The sequence below is a fragment of the Lagenorhynchus albirostris genome, chromosome X, assembly GCF_949774975.1.
Source record: "Lagenorhynchus albirostris chromosome X, mLagAlb1.1, whole genome shotgun sequence".
Taxonomy (NCBI): domain Eukaryota; kingdom Metazoa; phylum Chordata; class Mammalia; order Artiodactyla; family Delphinidae; genus Lagenorhynchus; species Lagenorhynchus albirostris.
The window spans coordinates 99,060,020-99,087,753 of record NC_083116.1 but is presented as its reverse complement, the minus strand read 5'-3'; the positions used below and the strand labels follow the sequence as shown (position 1 = coordinate 99,087,753).

Below are 27,734 nucleotides of genomic sequence, written 5' to 3'. Positions count from 1 at the left end.
CCATTTCCTATTCCCTTTCATCATTTTCAGTGAAGGCCTTTGGGTATCCTCCAAGCACCCCAGGATCCTTGAATTTTGGAGATGTTCCAAATTAAATACAGCATATTTTGAAAGGATTCAATGTATAGTAAAAGCCCTGTGAAGAGTGGGAAGATAATTTACTAAAATGAGTGGCTGGGTCACTTAATTGATGTGGGGTTCTTGAAGGGCGGTTATTCCATTCTCTCTGTACATCACATCCCATCTGTCTTTGTAAATCATGGACCATAACAGTACAGCATAGTATTCATCACCTTGGGGACTTTATTTATCCTCATTTATCATTCATGTTCAGTATCTTGGTTAGATTAAACGCAGGTTGCAGGGCAAAATCATTCAATCCTCATATTCACTGGACTGCCAAAAAATAAACGAATTCACAAATGAATAAAGAACCAAATGGAGCCCATTATGTCTGCCAGCCCGCACTTCCATCTCAAGGGTATTGGTCTTCCTTTTAAGAGATGTGCTAAAAATAGCATCAGGAGTGATTATAAATCTGGTAAGTACAGGTTAAAGACCATGAAGATGCCTCTTAAGTTGGCAACAGTAAGCTCTCCAAAAATTCTAAAACAAGAGATGACCTAGAAAAATAATTCTCACTTATGTGAGAAGATTTTTTGAGAGTAGATTTACGAACAGTGCAGATGGTTTGGGGCGGCAGACTGATTCTGTGATTAAAAACCTGCCAGAAATAATCCACAGTGTGGAACTTCATCAATGATACCTTATCTTCATCAATGATACTATAATTGTTTCCTATTGACTTTCCTTCAACCCACCTCTACAGGTGACAGCCTTAGTTATCATTTATGCGCTGTGAATATACTTCTGGACTCTTAAGTTAATAACTCCGGGTTCTAATTATAGTTCAGACACTAACCAGCTAAGTAACCTTGAGAAAACCACTTTGTTTCTTTTGTGCCTTTGTTCATCTGTGGAAGGAGTGCACTGAGGTGGAGCAGTGAAACTCAGTCTTTTTTTCACCACAGACCCCTTTAATCCTGTGGACCCTTACCGTTCGTGAGGGATATGGCCCAAAAGATTTGCAGACACCCACATTTATAAATACCCAGCACAGCGTAGAGTTTTTCTCACTAAATACAACGAAGTATAGCAGGCAGATTCACCTGACCCCTTCCTAGCCTTAAAGATTCTGTAATACAGGACAAAAGTCATTTACAAAATCATTAAAACAAATGCTGTGGCTAAAAGAAACTCTAGATCGCATTATGTTACATCATCTGTGGTCACACTGACAGCGCATTTCCTTTACTCTGGGTGAAACACAGGTGTAGCTATATTTTTTTAAATCATTTCATGAGGGCTCCTGGGTAAGTGACTTTGAATAGAGAACAGTAAGTACTTGTACAGTGCAGGTGTCTTTGGTCACTAAGCTTTGTAGTGCACACCGTACAATGCGTGCTTCGGTGAAATTCCGGATCCCAGAATGGACCTGTGCGCTGATTCTCTAGGATGTTGAAACGAAACGTGCCAAGTCTGGCTATCACGAGGCTCTGCTGGGTCACATGTCCCCAAGATTTAGCCTCTCAAACCATACTTCTTAAGTAATAATTCATTTTCCCATTTGTATTTGACAAAGACATATATCATTGCTGCCTCCGGGTTTCATGTCAATGCACAATAATCAGTGTTCCCAGGGTGAAATGACACCGTTCCCAGCAAATGCAAAGAAATCCAACGTCCTTTCCTTTTAGGTTAAGCCACCTTATTGTGGATTTCATTAGGTTAGGTAAGGAGACAATAGGTGTAGAAGTTTTTCAAGGTCCTGTCCATGTACCATTCCATGATCCAGGCTGCAGGAAGAGGCCCTTTGTCTCTGGCCAGAGCCATAGGATCAATACCCATTAAGCTGCCTGGGGCTAATGGCCTGGTTTAGCAATTAGACCATCTCAACCCGTCTTCCTTCTACATCTTTCATCTCCGCTTCAGCATCGGCCTGCGCTGGGGTGAGAAATGGGACATTACAGGGTCAGCAGACATTTGTGGAGTCCTTGCCATGTGTCAAACACCATGCCACAGATTGGGGAGCAAAAATGAACAAGACAGAGTACGTGCCCTTGGGTAGCTGGCACAATACTAGGGGCGGCAGCCATGAAAACAAGTAATTTCAACAGACTTACAGATATAGAAAACAAACTAGCGGGTACCAGTGGGGAGAAGGAAGGGAGGAGGGGCAAGATGGGGGTAGGAGATTAAGAAATACACATTACTATGTATAAAATAGATAAGCAACAAGGATACATTGTATAGCACAGGGAATTATAGTCATCTTGTAATAACTTTTAATGGAGTTTAGTCTGTAAAAATACTGAATCACTATCCGGTACACCTGAAATGAATATAATATTACAAATCAACTATACTTCCATTTAAAAATTATTTATATTAAAAAACAGGTAATTTTAATATGATACTGTGTGAGTGCTAAGGCTTGTATAAGGAGTGATGGGAGCTCAAAGGAGGGATTTCTGGTCCTCCTCCAGGTTCCGGGAAGGCTTCCTGGAGGAGGTGATGCCTGAGATAAGTTAGACTAAGAAAGGTGGGAAGTTTGTTCCAAGAAAAGTCAGTCAGAGGCATGGAACCACATGGTAAAGGAAGGGGAACTGTGGGGTGGTTTGGTTTCACTGAAGTAAACGCTTCATGGAGGGCATGGGGGAGAAGTGGCAGGAGGACAGAGTAGGAGCTGGGTGGCAAAGGGCTCTGTGTGTCTCACCTGGAGAGTAGCTTCACCTGGATTCTGGGTGGTGGTGGGGAAGCTAAGAAGCACAGATGACACCACAGAGTTGCTCTGTCTTGAGGCAGCCAATCATTGGCCAAAACCTTCTGGGGGAGGTGCATAGCATAGCCACCCCTTTGGCTGAGGCCGTATCTCCCAAGAAGAGGGCAGCAGTGAGCTTTGTCAGCAGTCAACTCACAGCAGCTGGGGGATGGGGCACCCGCCAGTAAAGTAAAGGGATCCGATAGAGCACCAAGGGCTCCGGTTCACCTGGCCTGTTCCTCCTCCTCCTTTGGTACCCAGGTTAGATGGTGTCATTTCACCAGTGGGCCTTTCCTACCTCCAAGTGTCGGTTAGGAGCCTTCCTCTGTGCTTCCTCAACGCCTCTCTGTCCCCTCACGTAGCCTAATGAGTGCCCCAGTTAGGTTGTAAAGACTAATGAAGGCAGGGGCTTTTATTTATTTTTTAAACCATCTGCTTCTCTTTTTTTTTATAAATTTATTTATTCATTTATTTAATTTTTGGCTGCGTTGGGTCTTCGTTGCTGCACGCGGGCTTTCTCTAGTTGTGGTGAGCGGGGGCTACTCTTTGTTGCGGTGCGCGGGCTTCTTATTGCAGTGGCTTCTCTTGCTGCGGAGCACCGGCTCTAGGTGCACGGGCTTCAGTAGTTGTGGCTCATGGGCTCTAGAGTGTAGGCTTCAGCAGTTGTGGCTCGCAGGCTCTAGAGCGCAGGCTCAGTAGTTGTGGCACACGGGCTTAGTTGCTCCACAGCATGTGGGATCTTCCCGGACCAGGGCTCAAACCCGTGTCCCCTGCATTGGCAGGAGGATTCTTAACCACTGCGCCACCAGGGAAGCCCTGGCAGAGGCTTTTAAAAAACTTAGTACCTACTACTGTCCTGGTATATAGTAGGTGCTCAATTAATATCTAAACAGCCATCCATCCTGTGAGCTGTCTCTTTCATTAGCCTCTTTGCCATCTTTCTGCTGACACGATCAGCTCATAGCTACCCTATTGCCCTTCTTTCAGTCTTGGTTGACCCCACAGTGGGGCATTTTGTCTAAAATACTAATCACATCATTAAAAATATAAACCAACCAATTCACAACAAAACAGTCCCACTGGTTCCCTACTGCCCACGAATACAGTCCAAGCTGCCCATCTGGACTTGTAAAATCATCCAATATGCGAGCCCAATCTACCCTTCCAGCCCATGGTCCTGTTGCTTAGAACACTGCCCCACTGGTCTTCATGTGACTTGTTTACTGTGGCTTAGAAACTTTGCACTTGCTGATTTGATGCCTGGAATGCTCTCTCTCCATCTCCTCAGGCCTGCAGTTTCCTATGCATCCTACACAGTCCTGAAGAAAGCCTTACTTCCATCAAAGCTTCCCCTGACTGTCTCCCTCAGGGAGCTTCCACTTTTCCGATCTCTCTAGTATTATTTTCAGGGCCATTCATTTTATGTCCCCACAGCATCATGAACTACATGTCTTATTATGTATCAGTCAAAAGTACATAATTTTCTCTCCCTTTCTAGGCAGTGCCTTCCTGAAGGGCAGGAATCGTGTTTAGCATTTATTTTATATCACCCAGGGCCAGAACTGGTGACGTAATTTGGGGGACCCAGTACAAAATAAACATGCAGACCCCTTTTTAAAAAATGATTAAGAATTTCAAGATGGCAACAACAGAGCATTCAATCCAGGGTGGGGCCCTTCTGGAGGCCCTTTGTGAGGCTGTACAGGTCACATGCCCATGAAGCTGGCCCTGCCTAGGGCTGTGCCTACAGCAGATCATCAATGAGCACTTTCAAATGAATGGATGCAGTGAATGAATGAATGTGCAATTAACTAAGTTCAATTCTTTTAAAAATCATTCTTTGTGGGAATGACACTTTCTTCCTAAAACTGAAGGAGGACAGTGCTATAGGTGACCATTGTCAGTGGTTGACTGGAAAGCACTGGCTGAGGAGAGCCCGTTGTTATGTGTTCGTCATTAGGGAGTGTTAAAGGATACTTTTTTTTTTTTTTTCTGTACGTGGGCTTCTCACTGTTGTGGCCTCTCCCGTTGCGGAGCACAGGCTCCGGATGCACAGGCTCAGCGGCCATGGCTCACGGGCCCAGCCGCTCCGCGGCATGTGGGATCTTCCCGGACCGGGGCACGAACCCGTGTCCCCTGCATCGGCAGGCGGACTCTCAACCACTGCGCCACCACGGAAGCCCAGGATACATTTTTAAAAGAGAATAAAATCATGACTCTCATACAAACATAAACATATGTCAACAATTTTAACTCATAAATTAATGAGGGAACCACATAGGTATTACAACTGGTTCAAAGGAAAATCCAAAGAGTGGACATATTTCTAGGCTATTAGGAACGCTGACATGAATTTACTTAATAGATGCAGAAACTAGCTGCTTCCACGAAGACTGAGGGAAGTCAATGCAGCATCTACCGTACAGAATGTGAGTTTCCAGAGACAGGTATTATTTACATTACTGTCAGTTTTCTACAAGGTAATTTCTGTCTTTACACAGTTGGAAAACAGGCTAGTCAAAGACAAAGGCAGAGGTAACCTTGATGGATGAGCTAGTCAAATTATCTACTAAATTCCAGTCTTTCCCACTTTCTATAGAGAAGGGTAGGCGAGGCAGGAGAGAGAGTGAGCTTCTGTTACTAATCTCCTCTCTGAATATGAGCACCTGGAATGTGGAGGAAATTGTTTCTATTAATAGCTGTCACTTCTCTTGTTTCCATTCCTGCCTGTGTAATTGAGATCGCCTTGGCCGAGGAGTTTTGAAAGAACGTGTCTTTCCTTGGAACAATCAAGTGGGGAGGGCCTTGCTTCACAGCTGAAGCCAGAGTCTTGGCCAGGTCACTTGGGATCATTGTTGTTTTTGGAAGGACTCCCAGTTTGGCTCTTAAGAAAGGATGTGTAGTTAGAACTACTTTAACATTACGAATTCTGAACATCCGTGGGGGATGGGCAAACTGTGTAAACATTTAGCCATTCCAAATAGCCACATATGCATAATGCTTACCAGGGTGTGTGTCATCAAATATTAACCCATTTGTAAATTATGGATTTTATCAATCTAGATACTTGTTGCTCTTTCTCTCAGGGCCAGTATCACCATACAATTCAAACAACTTAAACTAAATCTCACAGGTAAAATAAGACTCCCTTGGAGAAGATCCTATAGCCTTGCTACTCAAAATGTGGTCCCCGGAAGGGCTGTCATTAGAAATGCAGTATCTCTGGGCTCACTTTAGACCTACTAGGTTAGAGTGGGTATTTTACCAATACATTGGTGGTTTGTGAGCCTCTGAGTTTGAGAAGTTCCTCTCTATAGTATTAAGCCCTGAAAATCACCTCTAATGTCTTTGATGTTTTCACAGGAATTGCCTATCTGTTTGCAAAAGCTTATCTGGTTTCCAAGAAACCACAGTACCTGGACACATGTATCCGGTGTGGGGAACTCACGTGGCAGAAGGGCCTGCTAAAGAAGGGGCCAGGGATTTGCCACGGGGTAGCTGGCAGTGCCTATGTCTTTCTGCTGCTATACCGGCTCACGGGAAACTCTAAATACATCTACCGAGCCCAAAGGTCAGCCTTTCTTTGCATGTTTTTTTTCCTCCAAATGTTAATACAATTAATGTTCGGAACAGGTAATAGAGTCACATAGTTTTAAAGTGTAAAAAGAAATACTTCCACTGTGCACTATAGCAAGTTAGTTCACTTCCCAGGAGACAGTTACCAGTCTCTTAGTTATCTTCTCAGGGATATACATATCTGTATATATACACAAGTAGATAGGCATATATGTAATATTTTGTCCCTCTTTTTTGTTACAAATGGTAGCACTTTGCTATCTTAACGATCACTCTAAATCAGTAAATAAAGGACTTTTCATTTTTATTGCTGCATAGTATTACATCTTCTGAATGAGCCAGTTTATTTAACCAGTCCCATATGGAGGGCAATTTGGATTCTTTCCAATATTTTGCATTACCTGTGATGCTATGATGAAAAACCTTGTACATATATCATTTTGTTCACGTATGGGTACATCTGTAAGTAAATCCCTAGAAGTGGAATTACTGGGCCAAAGGATATGTATTTTTGTGATTTTTTTTTATTGTGGTGAGAACACTTAATATGAGATCTATTCTCTTAGCATATTTTAAAATGTACAGTAATATCTTGTTAGCTATAGGCACAAGGTTGGACAGCAGATCTCTAGAACTTATTCACCTTCAGTAACAAACTTTATACCCATTGAGCAAAAACTTCCCATTTCCCCTCCCCCACCCCAGCTTTTTGCAGCCCTCATTGTATTCTCTGCTTCTATGAGCTTGACTGACTTGTACATTCATTCCTCATGTAAGTGTTATCATGGAGTATTTGTCTTTTTGCGACTGGCTTATTTCACTTAGCATAATGGCCTCATTTATCATTTAGAACAGTGCCTGGCACATAGTAACTGCAATGTAAGTGTTCACTGTTATTATCACTAACAATTTGAGTTATATCATTCTAGACATTTCTCTATGCATGAATGTATGTTCCTATATATATATATATGTATGTATTATACGTACATATTAATAAGATCCAACAATTATGTATGTGTAACAGTACTATACATAATGTTTGCAGTTTATAATTTTAAATAAACAATTTTTAAGGGACATCCTTTATTTCAGTTTGTATAGATCTATCTCATTGTTTTAATGACTATGTAGTTATTTATTATAGTTGTACCATGATTAATTTAACCAATCTTTAAGTAATGGACACTTGGCATATGTGCAATCTTTACTAATACAAACAAAATTGTCCCAAATATCCAATACATACCTTTCTGTGCACTATGAGAAAAATTTTAAATTGAAGTCGTTAAATCCAGAGGTATTTTAAACTGTCTTTGTCTTTTGCCCATTTTTTCCTATTGTGATGCTTATTTTGAGGACTGTAACTCTTTGTCAATATATGCTGTAAATATTTTTCTACTTTGCCATTTTTCTTTCAACTTATTTCATGGTCTTTTGCCAGACAAGAATTTTAAGTATTTTTCTTTATAAAGTTGTCAACTTTAAAGATTTCTGGACTTTATGTTATAGTTAAAAAGACCTTTCCCTGGGCTTCCCTGGTGGCGCAGTGGTTGAGAGTCTGTCTGCCGATGCGGGGGACGCGGGTTCGTGCCCCGGTCCAGGAGGATACCGCGTGCCGCTCCCGTGAGCCATGGCCGCTGAGCCTGCGCGTCTGGAGCCTGTGCTCCGCAACGGGAGAGGCCGCAGTGGTGAGAGGCCCGCGTACCGCAAAAAAAAAAGACCTTTCCCATTCTAAGATTATAAAAATATTAATTTACATTGACTTTTAATACTTTTATGATTTTATTTTCATTTTTAAAATAAACTTGTACCCCTTCACCCATTTCTCCCAATTTAGAAGTTACTTTAACTTTTAAATCATTGATTAGTTTAGAGCTTACTTTTTAAAATAGTGTCAGATAGATATCTATCTTTGTGTTTTTTAATGAAAAAACAAAACTTTCCCATAACATCTGTTGGCCAATAACCCCAATCATCTAAAATTCCAGTTTTATCATAAACTGAATTTATATAAATGTGTGGGTTTGCTTCTGGACTTTCTATATTTCATTATTCATTTATTTCTAGCTTTTCTTAGCTGTTCTCTCTCATTTATTCTTCCAGTTGTATTTTAGAGTCAATTTTTCAAAAATTAAAAAATCCTATGGACATTTGATTGGAATTTCAATGAATTTATATGTTACTTAGTGAGAATTCACATTTTTAGAATATTGAGTTTTTCCATCCAAGAGTATGGTATGTTTTCCCTTTATTTAAGTTTGTAAAAATGTCATTTGGTAAAGTTTTGATCTTATGAAGAAGGACTTGTATGTTTCTTGTTAATTTTATTACTATGTATTTTATGTTTCCAGGATTGTGAGTGGAATTTTTTCCTCCCTTATGTTTTCAGGTCATTTATTACTGGCATTTATGAAGACTTAAAAAAACATACATATTATTGCAGTTTAGCAATCTAAGACACCCTTCTCTCATATAAATCTGCATTTATCTTACAAACATCTTAGTTTTGATAAATATCAAAATGATATATCTGGCCACCTTACTGAACTCCATTAATCTTTCTATTAGATTCCATTGGGTTTTCTAAGTAGGCACACATATTATCTGCAAATAATTATAATTTTGTTACTTCCATTCTCAACTATATACTCTTTTTTTTTCATTTCCTATCGCATGGGTCAGAATCTCCATAACAATGTTCAATAAAAATAAGGATAATAAACATCCTTGCCTTTATGCTTATTTCATTAAGAGTGAGTCTGTGTTTCACCGTGATCTTTTTTTTTTTTTCTTTTTTTTTGCGGTACGCGGGCCTCTCACTGCTGTGGCCTCTCCCGTTGCGGAGCACAGGCTCCGGACACGCGGGCTCCGGACGCACAGGCTCAGCGGCCATGGCTCACGGGCCCAGCCGCTCTGCGGCATGTGGGATCTTCCCAGACCGGGGCACGAATCCGTGTCCCCTGCATCGGCAGGCGGACTCTCAACCACTGCACCACCAGGGAAGCCCTCACCGTGATCTTTTAAATTTGCTTCTTATAATGTGTATCATGTCGGATTATGACACTCCTCTGTTCAGGATAATCTGATGGCTTCCCACATGAATCAGAGTAAAAGCCAAAGTCTGTTGTCTGAACAAAAAGCCCTCCAGGATCTTGCCTCCCATTACGTCTCTGATATCATGCCCTACTTGTCTTGCTCCTGGTTCTTTGCACCACAGTGGCTTCCTTGTTACTCTGTTAAGATGCCAGGTACAATGTACCTCAAGGCCTTTGAAGTTTTTGTCTCCTTCACCTGTGATGTTCACTTTCTTCGTATATGTCCCAGTTCTCTCACTTCATTCAGACCATCACGCAAAAGTCATTTTGTCAGAGAGGTCTTCCCAAGGCAATTTTTCTAATATTCGATCTTTAAAAAAAACCATAAACTACCCTTTATGATATTTACATGTATGCACAGAAGGAAAAATACTAACATATGTGAGTCCCCCATTTGTAGCTCCATTGTTTTAGAAGTCTGTTATTATATTTTGATTAATGGCTCCCTAATCTGTTTAGGTTGCAACCTGACCCTTTATTTCCCAAATATAGGGAAAAAAAGTCCTTTGGGATCTTACTTAGGCTAATGTGATATCACCTTTGGAATAAATTTCATCAGGGTTGTCATTCTCTAGAAAGCCTATTAAAAAGAATCAGAACAACCCCTCTATTTTTCTGGGACACTGGTCCTAGTTTACAGAGTCTTAGTTATAAGTCTGGGATTACAGGGCCCTTCAGACAACTTAAATTTCTCACTTACAGGTAAAGACTGAAAATGTACAGGTAATATCTGAATATTGTTTGGGCATTGCATTTAATTGTTTAGTGTACTGAAATTTCCACTTCATCATAACTCAAAGTTAAATATGGTGTGGTCTAAATTGGGGAGACATCTTTTGGCCGTTCCTAAAACAGTAAAGTCAAACAATATGTACCTTCCTGGAATAAACATTACTTGGTCATCGCCTACTACTCTTTTAACACAGAGTTGGAATTTATCGTTCCAGAAAAATATTTGACCACCTTTTCAGTTTCCTCTATGATTATTTAATTATTCAGGTTTTCTACCTCTTTTTGAATTATTTTTGGTAGTGAATAAACTACTATAAAAGCATCTAGTTCATATGTATTTTCGAATGTTTGACATAAAGTTCTAACAGTATAGTTCCATGATATTTAAAATTTCCCATGTCTGTGATTACATGCCATTTCACATTCCTAATGGTTTTCCTTTTTGGCCAGACACACCAGCATTTTGTCTATGTTGCTTACCCTTTCAAGGAACTGGCTTTTGGTTTTTATTAATTATTTTTGTTTTTCTCTTTTGTTTCCTAATTCATTGTTTTCTGCCTTTATTTTTGATTTTCCAGTGTTCCTTCCCTTTATTTTGTTATTTTCTACAGTTTTTAAAAAGTGCTTAATTAGAAATCCTTCCATCTTTATAATATCAACAACAACAACAACTCAGATCAATGAATTTTCCTCTGAGTTCAGTTTTGGTCATAGTCAATAGGTTTTGATATGTAATGTTATCAGTGTCTATAATTCTTTTTAGTTCCGTAATTACCATTCTGACTTCTATTTTGACAGAGTTTTTTAGAAAAATGAATTTGTTTGTTTGAATTTTTCACCATTGGGTAGTTTTTGGAAACAATCATTTTCACTTTAGTATGATAACATGCTGTGTAGGTCAGAATACAATGAAACTGCTACTCTCACACATTGCTGGTACTCTTGTAAATTGCTATATATCATTTAGAAGTTATTTTGAAAAGCACAAAAAATGTTTATCATATTTTAAATTAAAAAATATAGGATACTAAATATTATAGACTATGATTTCAATAATGCAATAAATAAATCTAACCCTAGGGGGGAAAAAGGTCAGAGGAGGGAGCAAAATTAACTGTGGATTTCTCTTAAAATGTGGTGGGATGGTTCTCTCTATTTTACAAATATTCTGCTATACTATGTTTTTGTGAAAAAATTCTGTTTACTGTGTATCGAATGCTTGCTCTTTGCTCAGAGCCCTAATATATGGCACCTTTGATCTTTACAGATAATCTTATGCAATTCTGCAACTTCACCGTTTTAAAGTCAGATTAAGAAATTTCCCAAAGGTCATCAAACTTGAAATTATCAGTTGCATATTGCAACCCCAAAGCCCTTCCTCTTCCTGCTACACCAGGGCTTCGCAATCTAGGATTGGTGAATTTACTTGAGAAAAGTATTACGTTTCAAGCTGAAATGTAGCATTTCTTTCAATTCTGAATTCGCAGTAGCTGTGACTCTGTCACCAATAGATGTCGTAGATATTCTCATGTTATTAGTCTTGTTGCAGATATTGTGAAATATGTTTTACTCCCATCACTACTTAGAAATGTCAGCAGTTACTAGACCCACTACTAGATCTTGTTATTTAATGTGTTAATAAAGAATCCATATATCACTGTATCACAAATTCGGTTGAAAAATTTTCGCTAACCATACTTTAATATAATTAATTTCCTTGGGAATCCTGTGTATTTTTCTTTACATATTTGAAGACTTTTTTTTTTCTGAGAAGGAGTCCAGGCTGCCAAATGATCCACAGCACCGAAACAGTTAAGACTCCTTGAAACTATACCACGAAGTTTCAGTGTGTAATTACAAATTTTGAATTAACTCTTAAGATGCGTCATTATTCTACTGTTTAAAATTTTGACTTCCATTAAAAATTGTTGCATATTCAGGAAAACAGTTGAGAGAAAAATTGTCCCAGACAGAATTGCAGTATGTTTCCTGTTGATTTATTTTAAGCTACCATCAATTCAAAGAGCCCTAAAAAAGATCAAACAAGTAATTACTCTTCATAGGACCCCCTGTGTAGTAGCAATAATCTAAATTTATGGCAGAATCAGCTGTCAGGCCTTTTCAACCTGTGAGCTCTTGCCTCTGAATTGGTGATTATGTTTGTTGTTGATGGGAATGGGTAGAGCAAGTCTGTAAAGAGGTGACAGCACTTTAAAACCTGTAAGCTACTAAAAATGTTACTCATTATAAGTGATTTGAATAGGCTTTGTGGCAAATACAGGTAAAAGAAGAAAAGATCTCCCATAGAGAATTTGGAGGTCAGTGATTTATTTTTAAGGCAGGTGTCCTAAAAATAATCTATCTTGTAGCTGAGTTTGCTGTTTGATGTCATGATTATAAAATGTTGCTTGCCTTTTCCCATTCATCTCATTCTTTTGTTTGCCCAAAGCACAGATTGTATAAAATCTTGCCCATTTATTTTCAGTCTCTGCTCTCTGTCACATATAAATGAACCCTAGCTCAGAAATGATATGCCTGCAGAAACACAGCATATTTACTTTTTTTAAAGGCAGAGACCTATATCAGCTTGCTTCTCTTCAAGATAAATAAAAGTATGGCTATTTATCTGTCTTTTTTACTTTTAATCATCGGATGACAGAAGGAATGAAATCCTCAGAAACTACTTTGCTTTGCAAATGCTGAAAATAGTTGAATTTGCTTGCCAACATGATCTACTGTGAAACATACACAATGGCATAATGGCTTCTCCGTTTTTTAACAGGGAAGAAGGCTTCCTTAAGATATTATACACATCTGGAAAGAGAATGATGCTAAAACTTGAACTTAGCGGAGAGGAGGAAGAAGCAACCCAGGGCCAATAATGTGGAAACACTCATGTGAAAACTGTTCATATTTTCTCCTTCTCTTAGGTTTGCTGAATTTTTATTTACCGAGGAATTCAAGGCTGGTTCCCGGGTCCTTGAAAGTATATACAGCTTGTATGAAGGCTTCTCCGGGACGGTGTGCTTTCTGATCGATCTGCTGCAGCCCAACCAGGCTGAGTTCCCTCTCTTCAGTGTCTTTGTTTAGAAGGCTCCGTGTCCCACCGTGGCCCTGCAAGAAGGTTCCTAAGATTTCCTGAGCTTACTACCTGAGGCAGTTTCCACATAAGCCACATTCAATGGTATCATAACCATGAGCCTTAACATTGCTGTCGGAAGGGAGGGAGCAAGCAGGTGGAGGCAACATGATACCTGATTGAAGGGAGAACAGCGTGAGAACCTGCAAACATAAAGACACCACAACTCTTCTAAAACCCCTAGAGATGGAATAGTTCAGGGAATAGATGTGAGACCAGAGATCAGAGGAAAAAGGGAAAGAGAAATCATCTGTCTTTCACTTGCGGGATAGAAAACAAAATTGAAATGTGGACTACGGCAATGAAATGCCAAAAATACCTTTGCAATTGGAGAGAGAATTTGACCATTTGTGGGTGCCCTCCACCCCTAAATTCAGAAATAGAAACGATCAGAAAACTAAAGTAATTGCCCAGCTAAAACTGCTAGGAGGGACGTGTCAGGTTGCCGAAGGACAAAAAGGGAAACTCTTGGTTGTCCTTTGCCTTTACTTATTGAAATTCATGATTTTTAATGAATGGAGAAATTTGTGTATGAATCTCTATTTTTTATCACTACCCTGGGCACTTTAAAGAGGTCATATCATAACTTAGTTTAAACCCCCAAATTCCAAGTTCCCTTAGGTCTTAGAGCGTCTCTCTTCCTGGGTTCCTTTTTCTTTCCGAAAGCTCAATTAGAATAGCAAAATTCACAGGCTAGCAAATACCGTAGCAAGTGTTATACTGTCAAGTGTTTTTCTCAATTTGAAGCATAAGCTGTGTACTGTCTATTGTGAGTAATTTTTTAAATGCTTATGTAATCCCTATGAAGCTATTAGCTGAACTGTAAAATATACTCATGGAAAAAATCACTCATCTCAAAGATCAGGGTAACCACTATGAAGGTGGGTCATTTCCGCCTTGGATGGAATACTGTGTCCCCTGGGACAGGCACACAGTGGCCTAGAAAGGGACCAGTGATTATGAAAAGAACACCGCTCAATTTTATACTGTAAGATTAAGAGATGCGTGAACTCCCTGGCTGATCACCTTACCCTCCAAGACACAGGCTCCACTAGAATTTGTCTACAATACCCAGTGAGCCAAGTTGTCATATTAAATTCAGCCCTGCCATAAACACATAGAAGCTGTAAAACTACTTCAAGTAAATAGTGTTTCCAGAACGTTGTGGGAGCATCTGTCACTTCAATACTCAGAACATGAGTTTATCCATTTTCTAGAATTTGGTCAGTGTCAATTACATATATCAGAGTGAGGAGGAAATTGCATACTGTATAAGATTTAACAATTATTTAAATAGTCATTAAATATTTGGATATACGTGATAGAGGTAGAATATGTATCATTAAGTGCTTAGGTTTACATCAGAATGTATATATATCTAGATATGTATCTAGATAGATAGATAAGATAGATAGATACCTAAGCGCTTATTCAGTTCGGTAGTTCCTAACTTCTTGATTCATAGATGAACTTTGGGAGGAGTTGGGGAATATTTTGTTGCCTAAAAATGTGTGTGTGTGTGTGTGTGTGTGCACGCGCATACACGCGCACTCTTTTTTTTCTGGGAAGAGGATCTCTAGCATTCACAAGATTCTCAAAGAATCTGGGGCTGAAGAAAGGTAAGAACTGTCTGGATATTTTCTGACTTTCTTTATGTTTGCACTCATCAGAACAAACTAGGACAAAGTGGTTTTGAAAAGCATGTATGTTTGTAGCTCATTGTTTCATTTTCACATCCTCAGATATAAGTATATAAAATTGGCCTCAATTGTTCATCTTTGAACATACTCAGATTGGGGCAATAGCAGCTTTCAGGTGACTCCCAAAGTTGGGTTCTACAAGTTCTTTCATGAATGGTCAAGGACCTCTCAGAAAGCCTTAAGACAAAATGCCTTCTACAAAGTAGTCTCCTTTTGAAATGATAGTGGTAGCTGCTTTCCACCATCTGGATTTAAATTCATTTCATCTGACCCCTATAGGCTGACGGTAATAAGCATTCAATATACAGGGCTTTAGGGAACGCATGCGTTTTTCATCGTCCAGCAACCCTTCAAGGTGATTTACGTAATTGATCCAAAGTCTCACAGTTAGGAAGGGGCAGAATGAGGATTCAGACCCAGGGTTTCACTTCCCACGTGTATGTATTTGGTATTCTAGACTAGAACCTGGGGATACAGCAGTGAACAAAATACCCTAGGAAGTTAGCTTCTGTTTCTGTTTGCTGATCCTTCCACCATTCATCCTTAAGACCTAAGCACTAAGAAGTGATAATCTAGCTCAACATACCAGTTTCATCTCTAGGAACTTCAGAAAAACTGGACTCATTTCTGCTCACCTGCCCTTCTAAGGTCCAGTATGGTAACTATGATGTTGTTGTGCTAATCGTTGTGGAAAGGCAACCATTTTGTCAAATCCAAGAAAAGGCCATGTTTGTGTCTTTATGAATTGACACCTCAGTAAATTAGAAACAAGGGTAAGCTTGTTTAGCACTTAAACATGTTGATCGTTTTTATTTTCCTGAGAGTAGAATTACAAGTTTGGGTAGGTCTTCTTCTATCTTGTTTTCCCAAGAAGTGGGGAAAAGACCCTTTAGTGTTGCTGTAGAAAAGTGTGGCATGTCACTTCTTGCTTAATTAACCAACCTGTTCCGTTCAATGTATTATCCTTTTTTGAATAGCGCTGAAGTGTGTTGCCTCTTGAAGGCTATGAGGGTATTTTCACCGCCACTAGTATAACTTTAATGTTATTTACTATATGTGATACGAACAATTATAAACCTGAAGGTAACAGTGGAAATTTGAGGATAGATTGAAAGACTCTCTCAACAATGGGGGAGACTGCCTTATACTTGGAGAACAGGAAGTTTTGGAAAATATTACAACTCCGTGTATTTTGTTTCATTAACAAAATTATGTATCTTCTCTTTCATGTACCCCCCCCCCATGTATCTTTATTTTGCCATTTCAGTCATCAGATTTTACTTTTTTATTCCATTTGTAACCTGGTAACTGAGAACAGAGGTTTGAGAGCGTATATTCCCCTGTGCTTCTTTAGGTAATTGACTACACTATTAAGATAATTGTATTCACTTTCTGATAACTCTGAGAAACAGAGTCATTTTCTTGTCCTGTGCTAAATTGGAACTTTTCCATGGCAATTTGTATCTTTAACTTTCTTTGACACACTTAAGGTTTTAATCAAGACAGTGTTCAAGTTGTTTCCATTTCTGTAGAGAGCAAATCTCAATAATTTCAATGCAACAAACGTAAGTTTGTGATTTATAGCCATGTTCAGGGAACACATGATTAAAAGAAAAAATATTAGTAATGCAAAGAGCCCTGTTTTGGAAATCTCAAATCCTTGCTCGGTGACCTCCATGGGCAGCTATAATCACCATCATCATCACCATCACCCTCTCCACCTCACAGGGTAGTCAGTGATAAAATGGATATGAGAGTTTTATAATAGGCAGGTCCTTTATATGTTTAAAAGGAAGGCTATATTTTAAGTACCTATTACGTGCATACACAACCATGCTCAATTATGACTTCAAGTAGGCATTTCAGCCAAATGGAATCTCCCTGTCTGGATGCAGAGCTTGGAGTCTGGATCACTTGATGGGTAAAAACAAAGTATGTTCTTTATATTCTAGAACCAATCCTGACTATAGCATTTGTGCCTCAGAAAGTTCTGATTCACTGGGGCTGAGTAAAAAGAATAGGCTGTTTCGCTGGGGAGCTCCTTTTAATGGAAATACTTATTTTGCTCACTGGAAACAAAGGATTACAGTGCCAGTAACTTGAGAAAAGGAGCTGCAGGCCAGGTCTGCAGAGAAAACATGAACTGGGAAATAAAGTAATTTGGGGTTGAGTTTGGTCTGCACTTTAATTCAGGCCTCAGAACTGCATGACATAGAGCAATAGAAATATACTCTCCACGGCATATAAGGCCTTCCTTTGGGAACGTGGAAGGAAACACTGTCCCAAATCGACAGAAAAATGATGAAGCCTCATATTCGCCAAGGCCAGGTGATTTTGGTATAAACTTGGCAAGGAAAGCAAATGAGAAGGCAGGCAAGGGGGTGGGTGGAAGAAAGCTTGCCTCAGCCCAGCATCTCAGCGTGAGTTGTGGAGGCATGTTTAATGCTGCTAAAAACCAGTCATCTTCTACTCTACAAAGCTACAGGAATCAAGACAGTACGGTACTGGCACAAGAACAGAAAGATAGATCAATGGAACAGCATAGAAAGCCCAGAGATAAACCCACGCACATATGGTCACCTAACCTATGATGAAGGAGGCAAGGATATACAATGGAGAAAAGACAGTCTCTTCAATAAGTGGTGCTGGGAAAACTGGACAGCTACAGGTAGAAGAATGAAACTGGAACACTCCCTAACACGATACACGAAAATAAACTCTAAATGGATTAAAGACCTAAATGTAAGGCCAGACACTATCAAACTCTTAGAGGAAAACATAGGCACAACACTCCATGACATAAATCACAGCAAGATCCTTTTGGACCCACCTCCTAGAGAAATGGAAATAAAAACAAAAATAAACAAATGGGACCTAACGAAACGTCAAAGCTTTTGCACAGCAAAGGAAACCATAAACAAGAGCAAAAGACAACCCTCAGAATGGGAGAAAATATTTGCAACTGAAGCAACTGACAAAGGATTAATCTCCAAGATTTACAAGCAGCTCATGCAGCTCAATAACAAAAAAACAAACGACCCAATCCAAAAATGGGCAGAAGACCTAAATAGACATTTCTCCAAAGAAGATAAACAGACTGCCAACAAACACGTGGAAGAATGCTCAACATCATTCATCATTAGAGAAATGCAAATCAAAACTACAATGACATATCATCTCACACCAGTCAGAATGGGATCATCAAAAAATCTAGAAACAATAAATGCTGGAGAAGGTGTGGAGAAAAGGAACACTCTTGCACTGTTGGTGGGAATGTAAATTGATACAACCACTGTGGAGAACAGTATGGAGGTTCCTTAAAAAACTACAAATAGAACTACCATACGACCCAGCAATCCCACTACTGGGCATATACCCTGAGAAAACCATAATTCAAAAAGAGTCATGTACCACAGTGTTCATTGCAGCTCTATTTACAATAGCCAGGACATGGAAGCAACCTAAGTGTCCATCGACAGATGAATGGATAAAGAAGATGTGGCACATATATACAATGGAATATTAGCCATAAAAAGAAACGGAATTGAGTTATTTGTAGTGAGGTGGTTGGACCTAGAGTCTGTCATACAGAGTGAAGTAAGTCAGAAAGAGAAAAATACCGTATGCTAACACATATATATGGAATCTAAGAAAAAAAAAAAGAAAAGAAAAGGTCATGAAGAACCTAGGGGTAAAATGGGAATAAAGACACAGACCTACTAGAGAATGGACTTGAGGATATGGGGAGGGGGAAGGGTAAGCTGGGACGAAGTGAGAGAGTGGCATGGACATATACACACTACCAAACGTAAAATAGATAGCTAGTGGGAAGCAGCCGCATAGCACAGGTCAGATCAGCTTGGTGCTTTGTGACCACCTAGAGAGGTGGGATAGGGAGGGTGGGGGGGAGGGAGACACAAGAGGGAAGAGATATGGGAACATATGTATGTGTATAACTGATTCACTTTGTTATACAGCAGAAACTAACACGCCATTGTAAAGCAATTATACTCCAATAAAGATGTTAAAAAAAAAGTCATCTTAGTCATGGGTTTTATTGCTTCCTGGGGCCACTAATCCCAAACCACCCCTGATTCAGCAACTTCTTGTCCTTCTCCTCTTAAATAGTAGGTTCTGATTTTTTTTTTCTGTGTCTGCTTAATCATGTGACCTCCTGTCACCTGGGAGGGCAGGCTTTCTCCTTATCTCTTCCATCCATGTCAGTTGGTAGCTAAGAGCTCCAGGCTCAGGAAGGCTGGACTCCCCTCTGGGTGGAAGGGCCGATCTCAAGGTCAGCAGCAGAAGGAGTTGGACCCATTCTGCAGTCAGATCGCAGGTCCAAGACAGGCTAGCCGGGGTGCAGCTGTTCAGGAGAGGAGAACAGCGGCTGTGTTTATCCTGCTTCTCCTCCATAAAGAAACCTGGTCATTTTATTTGTACTGCTGTGGGGAAAATAAAAAAAAAATTGATGCTACATTAAATATCTGGGCCTCCTGCATTATCATAAATCTCATACTGAGGGAGGGTGCCCTCTCTCTCCTTGTTTCTTTAATTGCAAGTGGTAATGAATTGAGACCTGATGGATGGTGCCTGTGGGGTGGAAAATATATTTGTTTTTATTTTCTCAATGAAGCTTGTCATTTCCACGTGGACTTCTCCACAAATGGCAAAGTCCCTTATCTGCAGAATTTCCTGCACCTCTTTTGCGTTTGTGTACCCGTTACCCCCCTGAACTGAATTTGAAAAAATAATTTAAAATGAAAACCAAATCATCCATATTTTTATTCTTTGCCAGGGGTGGGGGTTGGTGAATAGCATGATTAAAAGAGCAGATGACCCTTTCTTTCCTTGCCTTTCTCCTCCACACACAATATCCAGGAAGGAGAGGGAGAGAGGGAAAAAGATACACAAGCCTTGACTGCCAAAGACCGTGAAAACACAGTCTGCAAGGACTTCCTGTTTGTTTCCTGTTTGGGTTTTTTTTTTTTTTGTCCCTATAGGAAATAGTTTGTGTGTGTGTCTGTGTGAGTGTGAAAGAGAGAGAGAGGGAGGGAGAGAGACTGACTGAGAGTCAGAATCATATATGAAATAAAACCCCATATTTAGCTCGGAGATGTATCTGAATGAACAGATATATGCAAGCGTAAACATGAACGAGGGGCTCTTCATTGTGTGTTAACTGCTCTCTAAAAAATTACCACGTGTTTAATGAGGGCTCTAGTTATACTTCGAGTTGTCTATCTTAAGCATTCACTTTCATTAAAACTTCTGCTGCCAGGTTAAAGCCATTAGTAGCCATCTTGTAGAAGAGAACAGATGTGAGTTTCACAAATAGAGCCGCAAATGTGAGCCACAGATGTAGTTTTAAAATTTTCTAGCAGCCACATTAAAAGTGCAAAAAAAGTGAAATTAACTTTAATGATGTGACTCTTGATTTAACTCAGTCTATCCAAAATATTATCATTTCAACACGTAATCAATATAAAGTTATTAATGAGATATTTGACAGTTTGGGGTACTGACTCTTCAAAATCTGGTGTATATTTTACACTTACTACACACCTCCAATCGGACTAGCCACACTTCAAGTGCTCGAGAACCACATGTGGGTTGGCTGTTGCGTTGGACAGCAGGGCTAGCATCCCTCTGCCGCTTCACAGTATTGAGAAGGTCCACCTACAGCGTATGTGTATTTTCGTTGTTACAAGAGAAAATGGAAACCAAACGCTACATGTTACTTGAGTACTGCGGTGTTTCCCCAAGTGTAGGACACTAGGATCAAGAGCGGCCCTGTGGAAAAATAGATTCGGTGATGAAATAAGTTAGGAAGGTTCTATTCTAGTACCCCCTTTTGGAGATTTACATGGTGTGCTAACATAGCACAGACTCTGAGAAAACTCTCTTGGGTAAAGGAGCCTATTGGAAGTTGGCTTCTGTGTCTGTAAGGTTCCACCTCCTGAGTGTGACTGTTACCCAGCTACCACTATAACAACATGGTTAGTCTGGCATGGTACATTTATGGTATGCTTATAATATTTTTTTTCCTCCCGAGGTGTTCTAACACCCCTTGCCTCCCCCGCGCTTACCCTGCCAGGCCCATGAAAGATACCAGAACAATGGTTCTGTCCCTGAGTATTTATCCCTATTAATTATCTTGCCCTCACAAAAACCTGAGGTCATTCTTTACTACACTTTTGGGAACAAGAATTCTGGAAATTGCCACAAGTGTCTCTGCGTAAGGAAAACTGTGTCTTCCCTTCCTCCAGCCTTTTCAGAGCCTATCTCTACTTATTCTTTGTATTCAGAATCACCCGAGAGCCAAGATATGTCTTCTTGATCTAGAACCACCTACTAAATTGAAACCGGCAGATGGCTGTAATGTCTTGTATGTGGACACAGATTTTCAGAAAGTACCCAAATACACACCTTCCTCTCATTCTTTCAGAAATGATGAGCACTCTACAAAGATGAGGGGAGAAACATCTGAATGTGTATCTGTGTAAACACGGAATAGTTTCATAAGTAGAGTAATACCGTTCCTGCTAATGCTTTTTTAAAAAATATTTTGTGTGTGGTGTTAATTTACATGCTTTAATGTGTACTGTTATTGTAAAGTGTGTAAAGTAGTTGTGATAGCAATCAGTTTGAAGAAGATATACACTATACTTGACAACTGTCAATCTTTAGCAAATGATCTCTTTGCCTTTGTTTTAGTGGGACCTCTGACGCTGCCCCCGTAAGTTTTGTTTTACGATCTGTACTTAAGTGGCAATTACCAGTTAAATAACTTCTATCGCTGAATTTGGTCCAAGTTGACTGTAGTAATGCTTATATGTGGATGTATTTAAATAAGATTGATTTAAATGATCTGTTTTGTCTGTTTTTTAGCACTTTAGTATTTCAATATTAGAGATGTCTTCTGAAGACTCTAGTAGCAGTAGAATCCCTTCGCTCTTGAAAATGCAAATTATACCATGAGTTTCATATAGGCTTTCCAGAAGTAGGAGTGCAACATTCTAAGTGCAAAAGTTTGGCTTTAGAATCTGTCTGATTAGGAGGGGCAGCCCATTCCCTAGAAAGGTAACAGCCTTCCCAACTTTGAACGTCTCGGGGAGCTCTACTTGGAAAAGAAGTCTGAATTTTAATCTCATGGATTTAATGGCGCTAAATTAACACAAATTTTTTAAATGGATTTTGTAGAATCCAACTATTAGGGGAAATCATTTAGCTAAGCCATATACTGGGGAATAGCCAAACACCACGTGCTAGTTTTGGAATGTGCATTTCCCAAGTGAATAGAATTTACTTCACCAAAAAGATTTTTTTGCATAATTCACAATACTTACAGAAATATGATTGTATCACTGGAGAAAAAAAAAGCTCACCTCTCTAATGATACATTTCACATTCACTAGCAAACTAGTGTAATTCCTTAATTATTTGGGGGGATGCAAAAAAATAATCTGTCCATAGAATATAACTGCTTATTCCTAACTGTATTTAGAAATGAATATATACTATTATTTATAGTACTATTGAATTTTGAAGAACTGCTCAATAAATTCGTATTATTAATAAAATTGTACTCTTTACATTTGCCTCAGCACAAATGCAGTTAAAAACATAAATTTATTTTAAAATACACCAAATAATACAGATTAGTTATCATGACTTTAAAATTCTAATTTCCAATAGCATTAAATCCCACACCAGTTATGTGTTGTATATAACTAAAATGTTGAAAGTCTTGCACACAAAATGAGAGGCTTCTTCAAAAATGCCTTTTTTGCCAAAAACAGGTTCTACGACCTATCGCTAATTATTATATTTCTTTAGGGGTACTTTGAAGCGCTTTCAAAGACGTATCTGTAGCAGTTAGATCTAAATTTAGAGCAGAACATTCTGTCAGATACTTTGCCATATCACAAAATGTTGTAGTACTGTATTTTATAATAAAACCAAATTCTCAAGTATTCTGATATATTACATATTATTATACCAAAAAACCACTTTCTAGCTGTCTGTTATTGTGTATATAATATTTTAAGAAAATAATGTGTATTTCAGTCCAAGCAAGAAAGTATAATGCAATACGTGACATTCAGTTGATCTTTAGTCAAAATGCATTTAGGTATTTGACAGGGAAACTAGCAATCATAAGCTTGAATGTATACATTATTCTCAAGAACAAAATGGCAAACGAGAATACATAAAGACATAGTCACTGGGGCAAGTTAGCTGGTGTGCAGATTGAAAAGGATCAACTTGCCAGTGCTCGTCAGAGTTTTTGTTATTGATTGTTCCTGGAAGGGGAAGTGCTACAGTCAGTTGATGTTGCCTCCCCTTAGGTAGGGGACTTGCTCACAGTGCATGGTATAGTGAAATCTCTTTGGAAGCAGGGTTGAGTCAGAAGCTTAGAGATGCACCTCACTGTCTTTAAAACTGCTGTTACAATGTTCTGAACACTGTGATCTTTCCAAATGTGTTTTCTATATTTGTTTTGTACTGTAGAAAATAATACGCCAGAAACTGGACTCTGTAGTCTTTCAAGCAACGTTATTTATTGGCTTATTGCCCCCCACATATTTATGTAGTTTACTTAATAATATAAAACCTGTGATAATCCTTTGCCTTAAAAATAAAATCTAATGCTAAATATTGAGTGTGTTCTAATAATTTTAAGCTACAAATTAATTTTTCCTTTAACACTTAAGACAGTGTCAAATAAAATATTACACGAATACTCTGTGGAGCGTTGCTGCCTATTCTGTTCTTGTGACAGTGTGTGTATCTTGATCCAGGACATGATGACCTGCTGGGTTCTATAAATAGATATTAGTAATCCTTTTAGAGAATGGGCCTGGCACTTAGCTGTGAGCTAAATACCTCTCCTTAACTCTTATAAATAGATTTTCCCATGCCACAGAAGAATGAAGAAAAACAGCCCTTCATGTGCTCTCTCTCTACAATTTTTGTCTTGATTCCTACTGAATCTTCACATTTTATTTGTGTTGCCATCATATTCCTAAATAGAAAAATGCCAGAGATGCCTGAAGATGGATGAAATCACCTAATTTCAGCCAGGAAAGGTATCTTGCAATTATTCAAGTCTAGTTTCTTATGGAACAGTTAGAACCCGAGTTGTAGAGAGGTTTAGTGACTGCTCAAGCTCTGAGCGACAACGGTGGGCTGACCCCATCCTGATGTCCAGAAGATTGTCACAGTTCCAAAAAGTGAAAAGGAACTGTGTTAGTCTTGGGGCTCGCACACAGCAGCAAGTAGAGGGAGATATGGCATGGGCTAGAAAACCGTTTCCTTATTAGGTCCTGGTCTTCGCCTGGCTGATTTAATCAGTTACAGGGGAATATATATATATATATATATATATATATTTTAACTTATTTATTTATTTTTATTTTTGGCTGTGTTGGGTCTTCGTTTCTGTGCGAGGGCTTTCTCTAGTTGCGGCGAGCGGGGGCCACTCTTCATCGCGGTGCGCGGGCCGCTCTCTATCGCGGCCTCTCTTGTTGCAGAGCACAGGCTCCAGACGCGCAGGCTCAGTAGTTGTGGCTCACGGGCTTAGTTGCTCTGCAGCATGTGGGATCTTCCCAGACCAGGGCTCGAACCCGTGTCCCCTGCATTGGCAGGCAGATTCTCAACCACTGCGCCACCAGGAAAGCCCACAGAGGAACATATATATATATATATATATATATATGTATATGTATATTTTTTTGCGGTACGCGGGCCTCTCACTGCTGTGGCCTCTCCCGTTGCGGAGCACAGGCTCCGGACGCGCAGGCTCAGCGGCCATGGCCCACGGCACTCTCAACCAACTGCGCCACCAGGGAAGCCCCGAGGAATATATTTTGAAGGCAGTTTTTCTGGGAAAGAGAGCGTTGGCTCTTAGGGATCATCACTGATGCTCTTTCACCTTGGAAGCAATGCTTCAGACTTGGCCCAGTGAAAAGGTACATCCTGGGTGCTTGTACTTTGAAAAGCATCTGTGTGGTCTGCTTATTTTTAAGTGACCGGAAACGCTGGTTCTTTGAGGAATTAGGCGTTATTTAGGTCCAGAAAATAGAGACTGGGCTGGAAAGGCATCCTGACCTCGATTCCGGGCCCCATGGGCTGCGGGTTTTCGAAGGGATGTGACGGTTTCCCACGCGAGCGCCAACCAAAGGGCTCTAGGACCCAGCGGCTGCGCGCGGGGCCGGCGGGGCCCGCCGCCTCCTGTGGGGCTCGGCGCGGGCTATAGCTGGGCGCAGGTTCGCGGCCTGCCTACGGTTCGTCACCGCAGAGACGCGGCAGGCACTGAGGCGCGCGGGCGGCGCACGGTGCGCGTGGGCGTGTCCCGACCCGGCCGCGCGCCCCGCCCCAGCCCCGCGGGTTTGCTTGACCCCAGGCCCAGCTCCAGGGCCCGGGTCTCGCGCCCTTGGCGGGCAACGCGAAGCGCGGGAGCAGTTGGGGCCGGGCATGCCGGGAGCCCCCGGGACAGCCGCCGCCGCCACCGCTACCGATACCGCCACCGCGTCTGTCGCCGGTGCGCGCCGCTGACGCGCGGAGATGAAATTCCCGGGCTCGGTGCTGGCGTCCGTGTTCCTGTTCGTGGCCGAGACGACGGCGGCGCTGTACCTGAGCAGCACCTACCGCTCGGGCGGGGACGGCATGTGGCAGGCGCTGACGCTGCTCTTCTCACTGCTGCCCTGCGCCCTTGTGCAGCTCACGCTCCTCTTCGTGCACCGCGACTTCAGCCGTGACCGGCCGCTCGTGCTGCTGCTGCACCTGCTACAGCTCGGGCCACTCTTCAGGTGCGTGCGGGACCCCCGGCGGCGGGGTCGGGCCCCCCGGGGGAGGGGACAGGTGGCCGGCGTAGCGGACCGGGCCCACGCCGGCCCCTCGGCTCCTGAGCTCCACCGTTGCTGTCACAGGAATGCGACAGGAACCTGGGAGAGTGGGAATGGAGCCGGGGCGTACCGCCTTCCTGTTAGGGGCGAGCGTAGGAAATTGCTGATAGTCAACTGAATTTGACGAACAGAAAGGTCAGTTTTATACACTTCGACCTCATAAAAGACATGCTTTCCCTGAGATCAGGTGAGATCTGGCAGGATGAGTTTGTGTCATGACGGGCCCTTAGGAAGTGGGTTCTAAATGGCCGTTAGAGTAGAAGTGTATACAGCTGATTGAATTTAAATTGATCAAACACGTGGAGTGTGCCAGGCACTGTTCTGCACTTTTTACAAATATTAACTTACGTAATTCTCATACATGACATACATGACTCTAGAAATCCACACATCTTTCTTTTCTCTCGGATGTGTAACACACGGGGTTGTAGAAATGTCTTCGAGGCCCTGCCTAACTTCTAAACGCAGTCAGTGAAGTTGGAACACAAGTGTCATGAAGACCCCAACACTTGCTGGGCATTGAGAAAAACTGTTAGTGACATTTCTGGAAATTAAACTGTATTAACACAAAGCAAGTAGAAAAAGAAATCCCTGGTAATGAAGTAGAGTTTGGCTTATCTAAGGACCATGAAGAGAGTTTTAGATGTGTTGTTTTGATATCTTTCATCTCTGTAGGAAAAGCAAAACAAAGGGTTTCTATCTGGATTAGAAACAAATTTATAATACTGAACTTTAGATGTAGGTGGTAGAAGAATTGGAAGAGGTGGAAAGGCCAGAGACGCAAGAGTAGTAATTTCTGGATGATGGAGTTATGGGTGATTTTCATTTTCTCCTGAAAAATATAGAAAAGTGCATCATTTACTCTTTTATTATACTTTGCTACATGTTTCAGTTTTTACAGTAAAAATATTTTAACTTTATTAAAGAAAGAAAGTTTGGTGCTTTGGAGAGATAACTTCTCAACTATAAATAAAGTTTCAATACCATAAAGAGACCTATTTCCAGAAAATTCTGAACGGGTCAATGTCTTTTTGGGGGAAAAGCAAAATAAAACATAAAAAACAAAGGAATAAACAACCCGCTTCCGTTAACAAGGGCGCTTTCATTCTAATGCAGCTGATTTCTTTCAAGAAGATATTGGACCCACGCTGAGATACGCAAACTGTGGTTCCAAGCCTCTTAGCTTCCAGATGAAAAGAAAAGCAACTTGATGTTGTGTATTAGTGTGACTTAATATCTTATTGCAAGTTCTTCCTGCTGACTGTTTGCTTCTATTCTAACTCTAAGACATCAGCTTCACATAAAGATCAAAATTATTTCCCCCAAACAAAGGAGAGTCTCTCTTCCCTTCTTATCGATTGAACTTAGTAATATTTTAAAACTGTTTTGGGATAATTTAGCTCTGTTTAATTTGGGGTGGGTACTAACTAACCAAACTCATGTTCTTTTTAGGTGAGATGATGTTTTTGAGTTCACTCAGTTCAGCTGCATTACATTACACTGTAATAATTATGGGCTAAAGACCGCAAACTAGGCCCCGCTCCTTCTTCAGGGAGGCATTGGGAGAGCACCATATTTCATTTATATCAGTCTTATATTTAAAACTGTAGTTGCAATTTGAAGGGTTGTTTCCTCATTAAGCCTAGGTTGGAACAATACAAACATTGAATAATGTCTTGAATTTATTTTTTTCTATTTTAAGGACAATCTTACTGTGAATGATAATAGATACTCTGGAAAACCAGAGTGGGGAAAAGCACC

The 27,734-nt window shown here is 40.4% G+C and overlaps 2 protein-coding genes across 3 annotated transcripts in view; both read left to right on the top strand.

Annotated features, from left to right (window-relative positions):
• LANCL3 (LanC like family member 3) overlaps positions 1-13,993 on the top strand; it is a 95,522-nt gene extending 81,529 nt beyond the window's left edge. Inside the window, exons 4-5 of the mRNA XM_060137603.1 lie at positions 6,185-6,392; positions 13,158-13,993. Of these exons, the coding sequence (XP_059993586.1) occupies positions 6,185-6,392; positions 13,158-13,317 (368 nt within the window). The 3' untranslated portion in view covers positions 13,318-13,993. The remainder of the gene's footprint in view (positions 1-6,184; positions 6,393-13,157) is intronic.
• Positions 13,994-24,013: 10,020 nt separating this feature from the next.
• XK (X-linked Kx blood group antigen, Kell and VPS13A binding protein) overlaps positions 24,014-27,734 on the top strand; it is a 53,827-nt gene continuing 50,106 nt past the window's right edge. The window contains exon 1 of one of the 2 annotated variants that reach the window (XM_060137800.1): positions 24,014-24,155. In XM_060137800.1, coding sequence (XP_059993783.1) covers positions 24,127-24,155 — 29 coding nt within the window. In that variant the 5' untranslated portion in view covers positions 24,014-24,126. Of the gene's footprint in view, positions 24,156-25,322; positions 25,878-27,734 lie in introns of those variants that run through there. The other variant, XM_060137799.1, reaches the window with a different exon arrangement.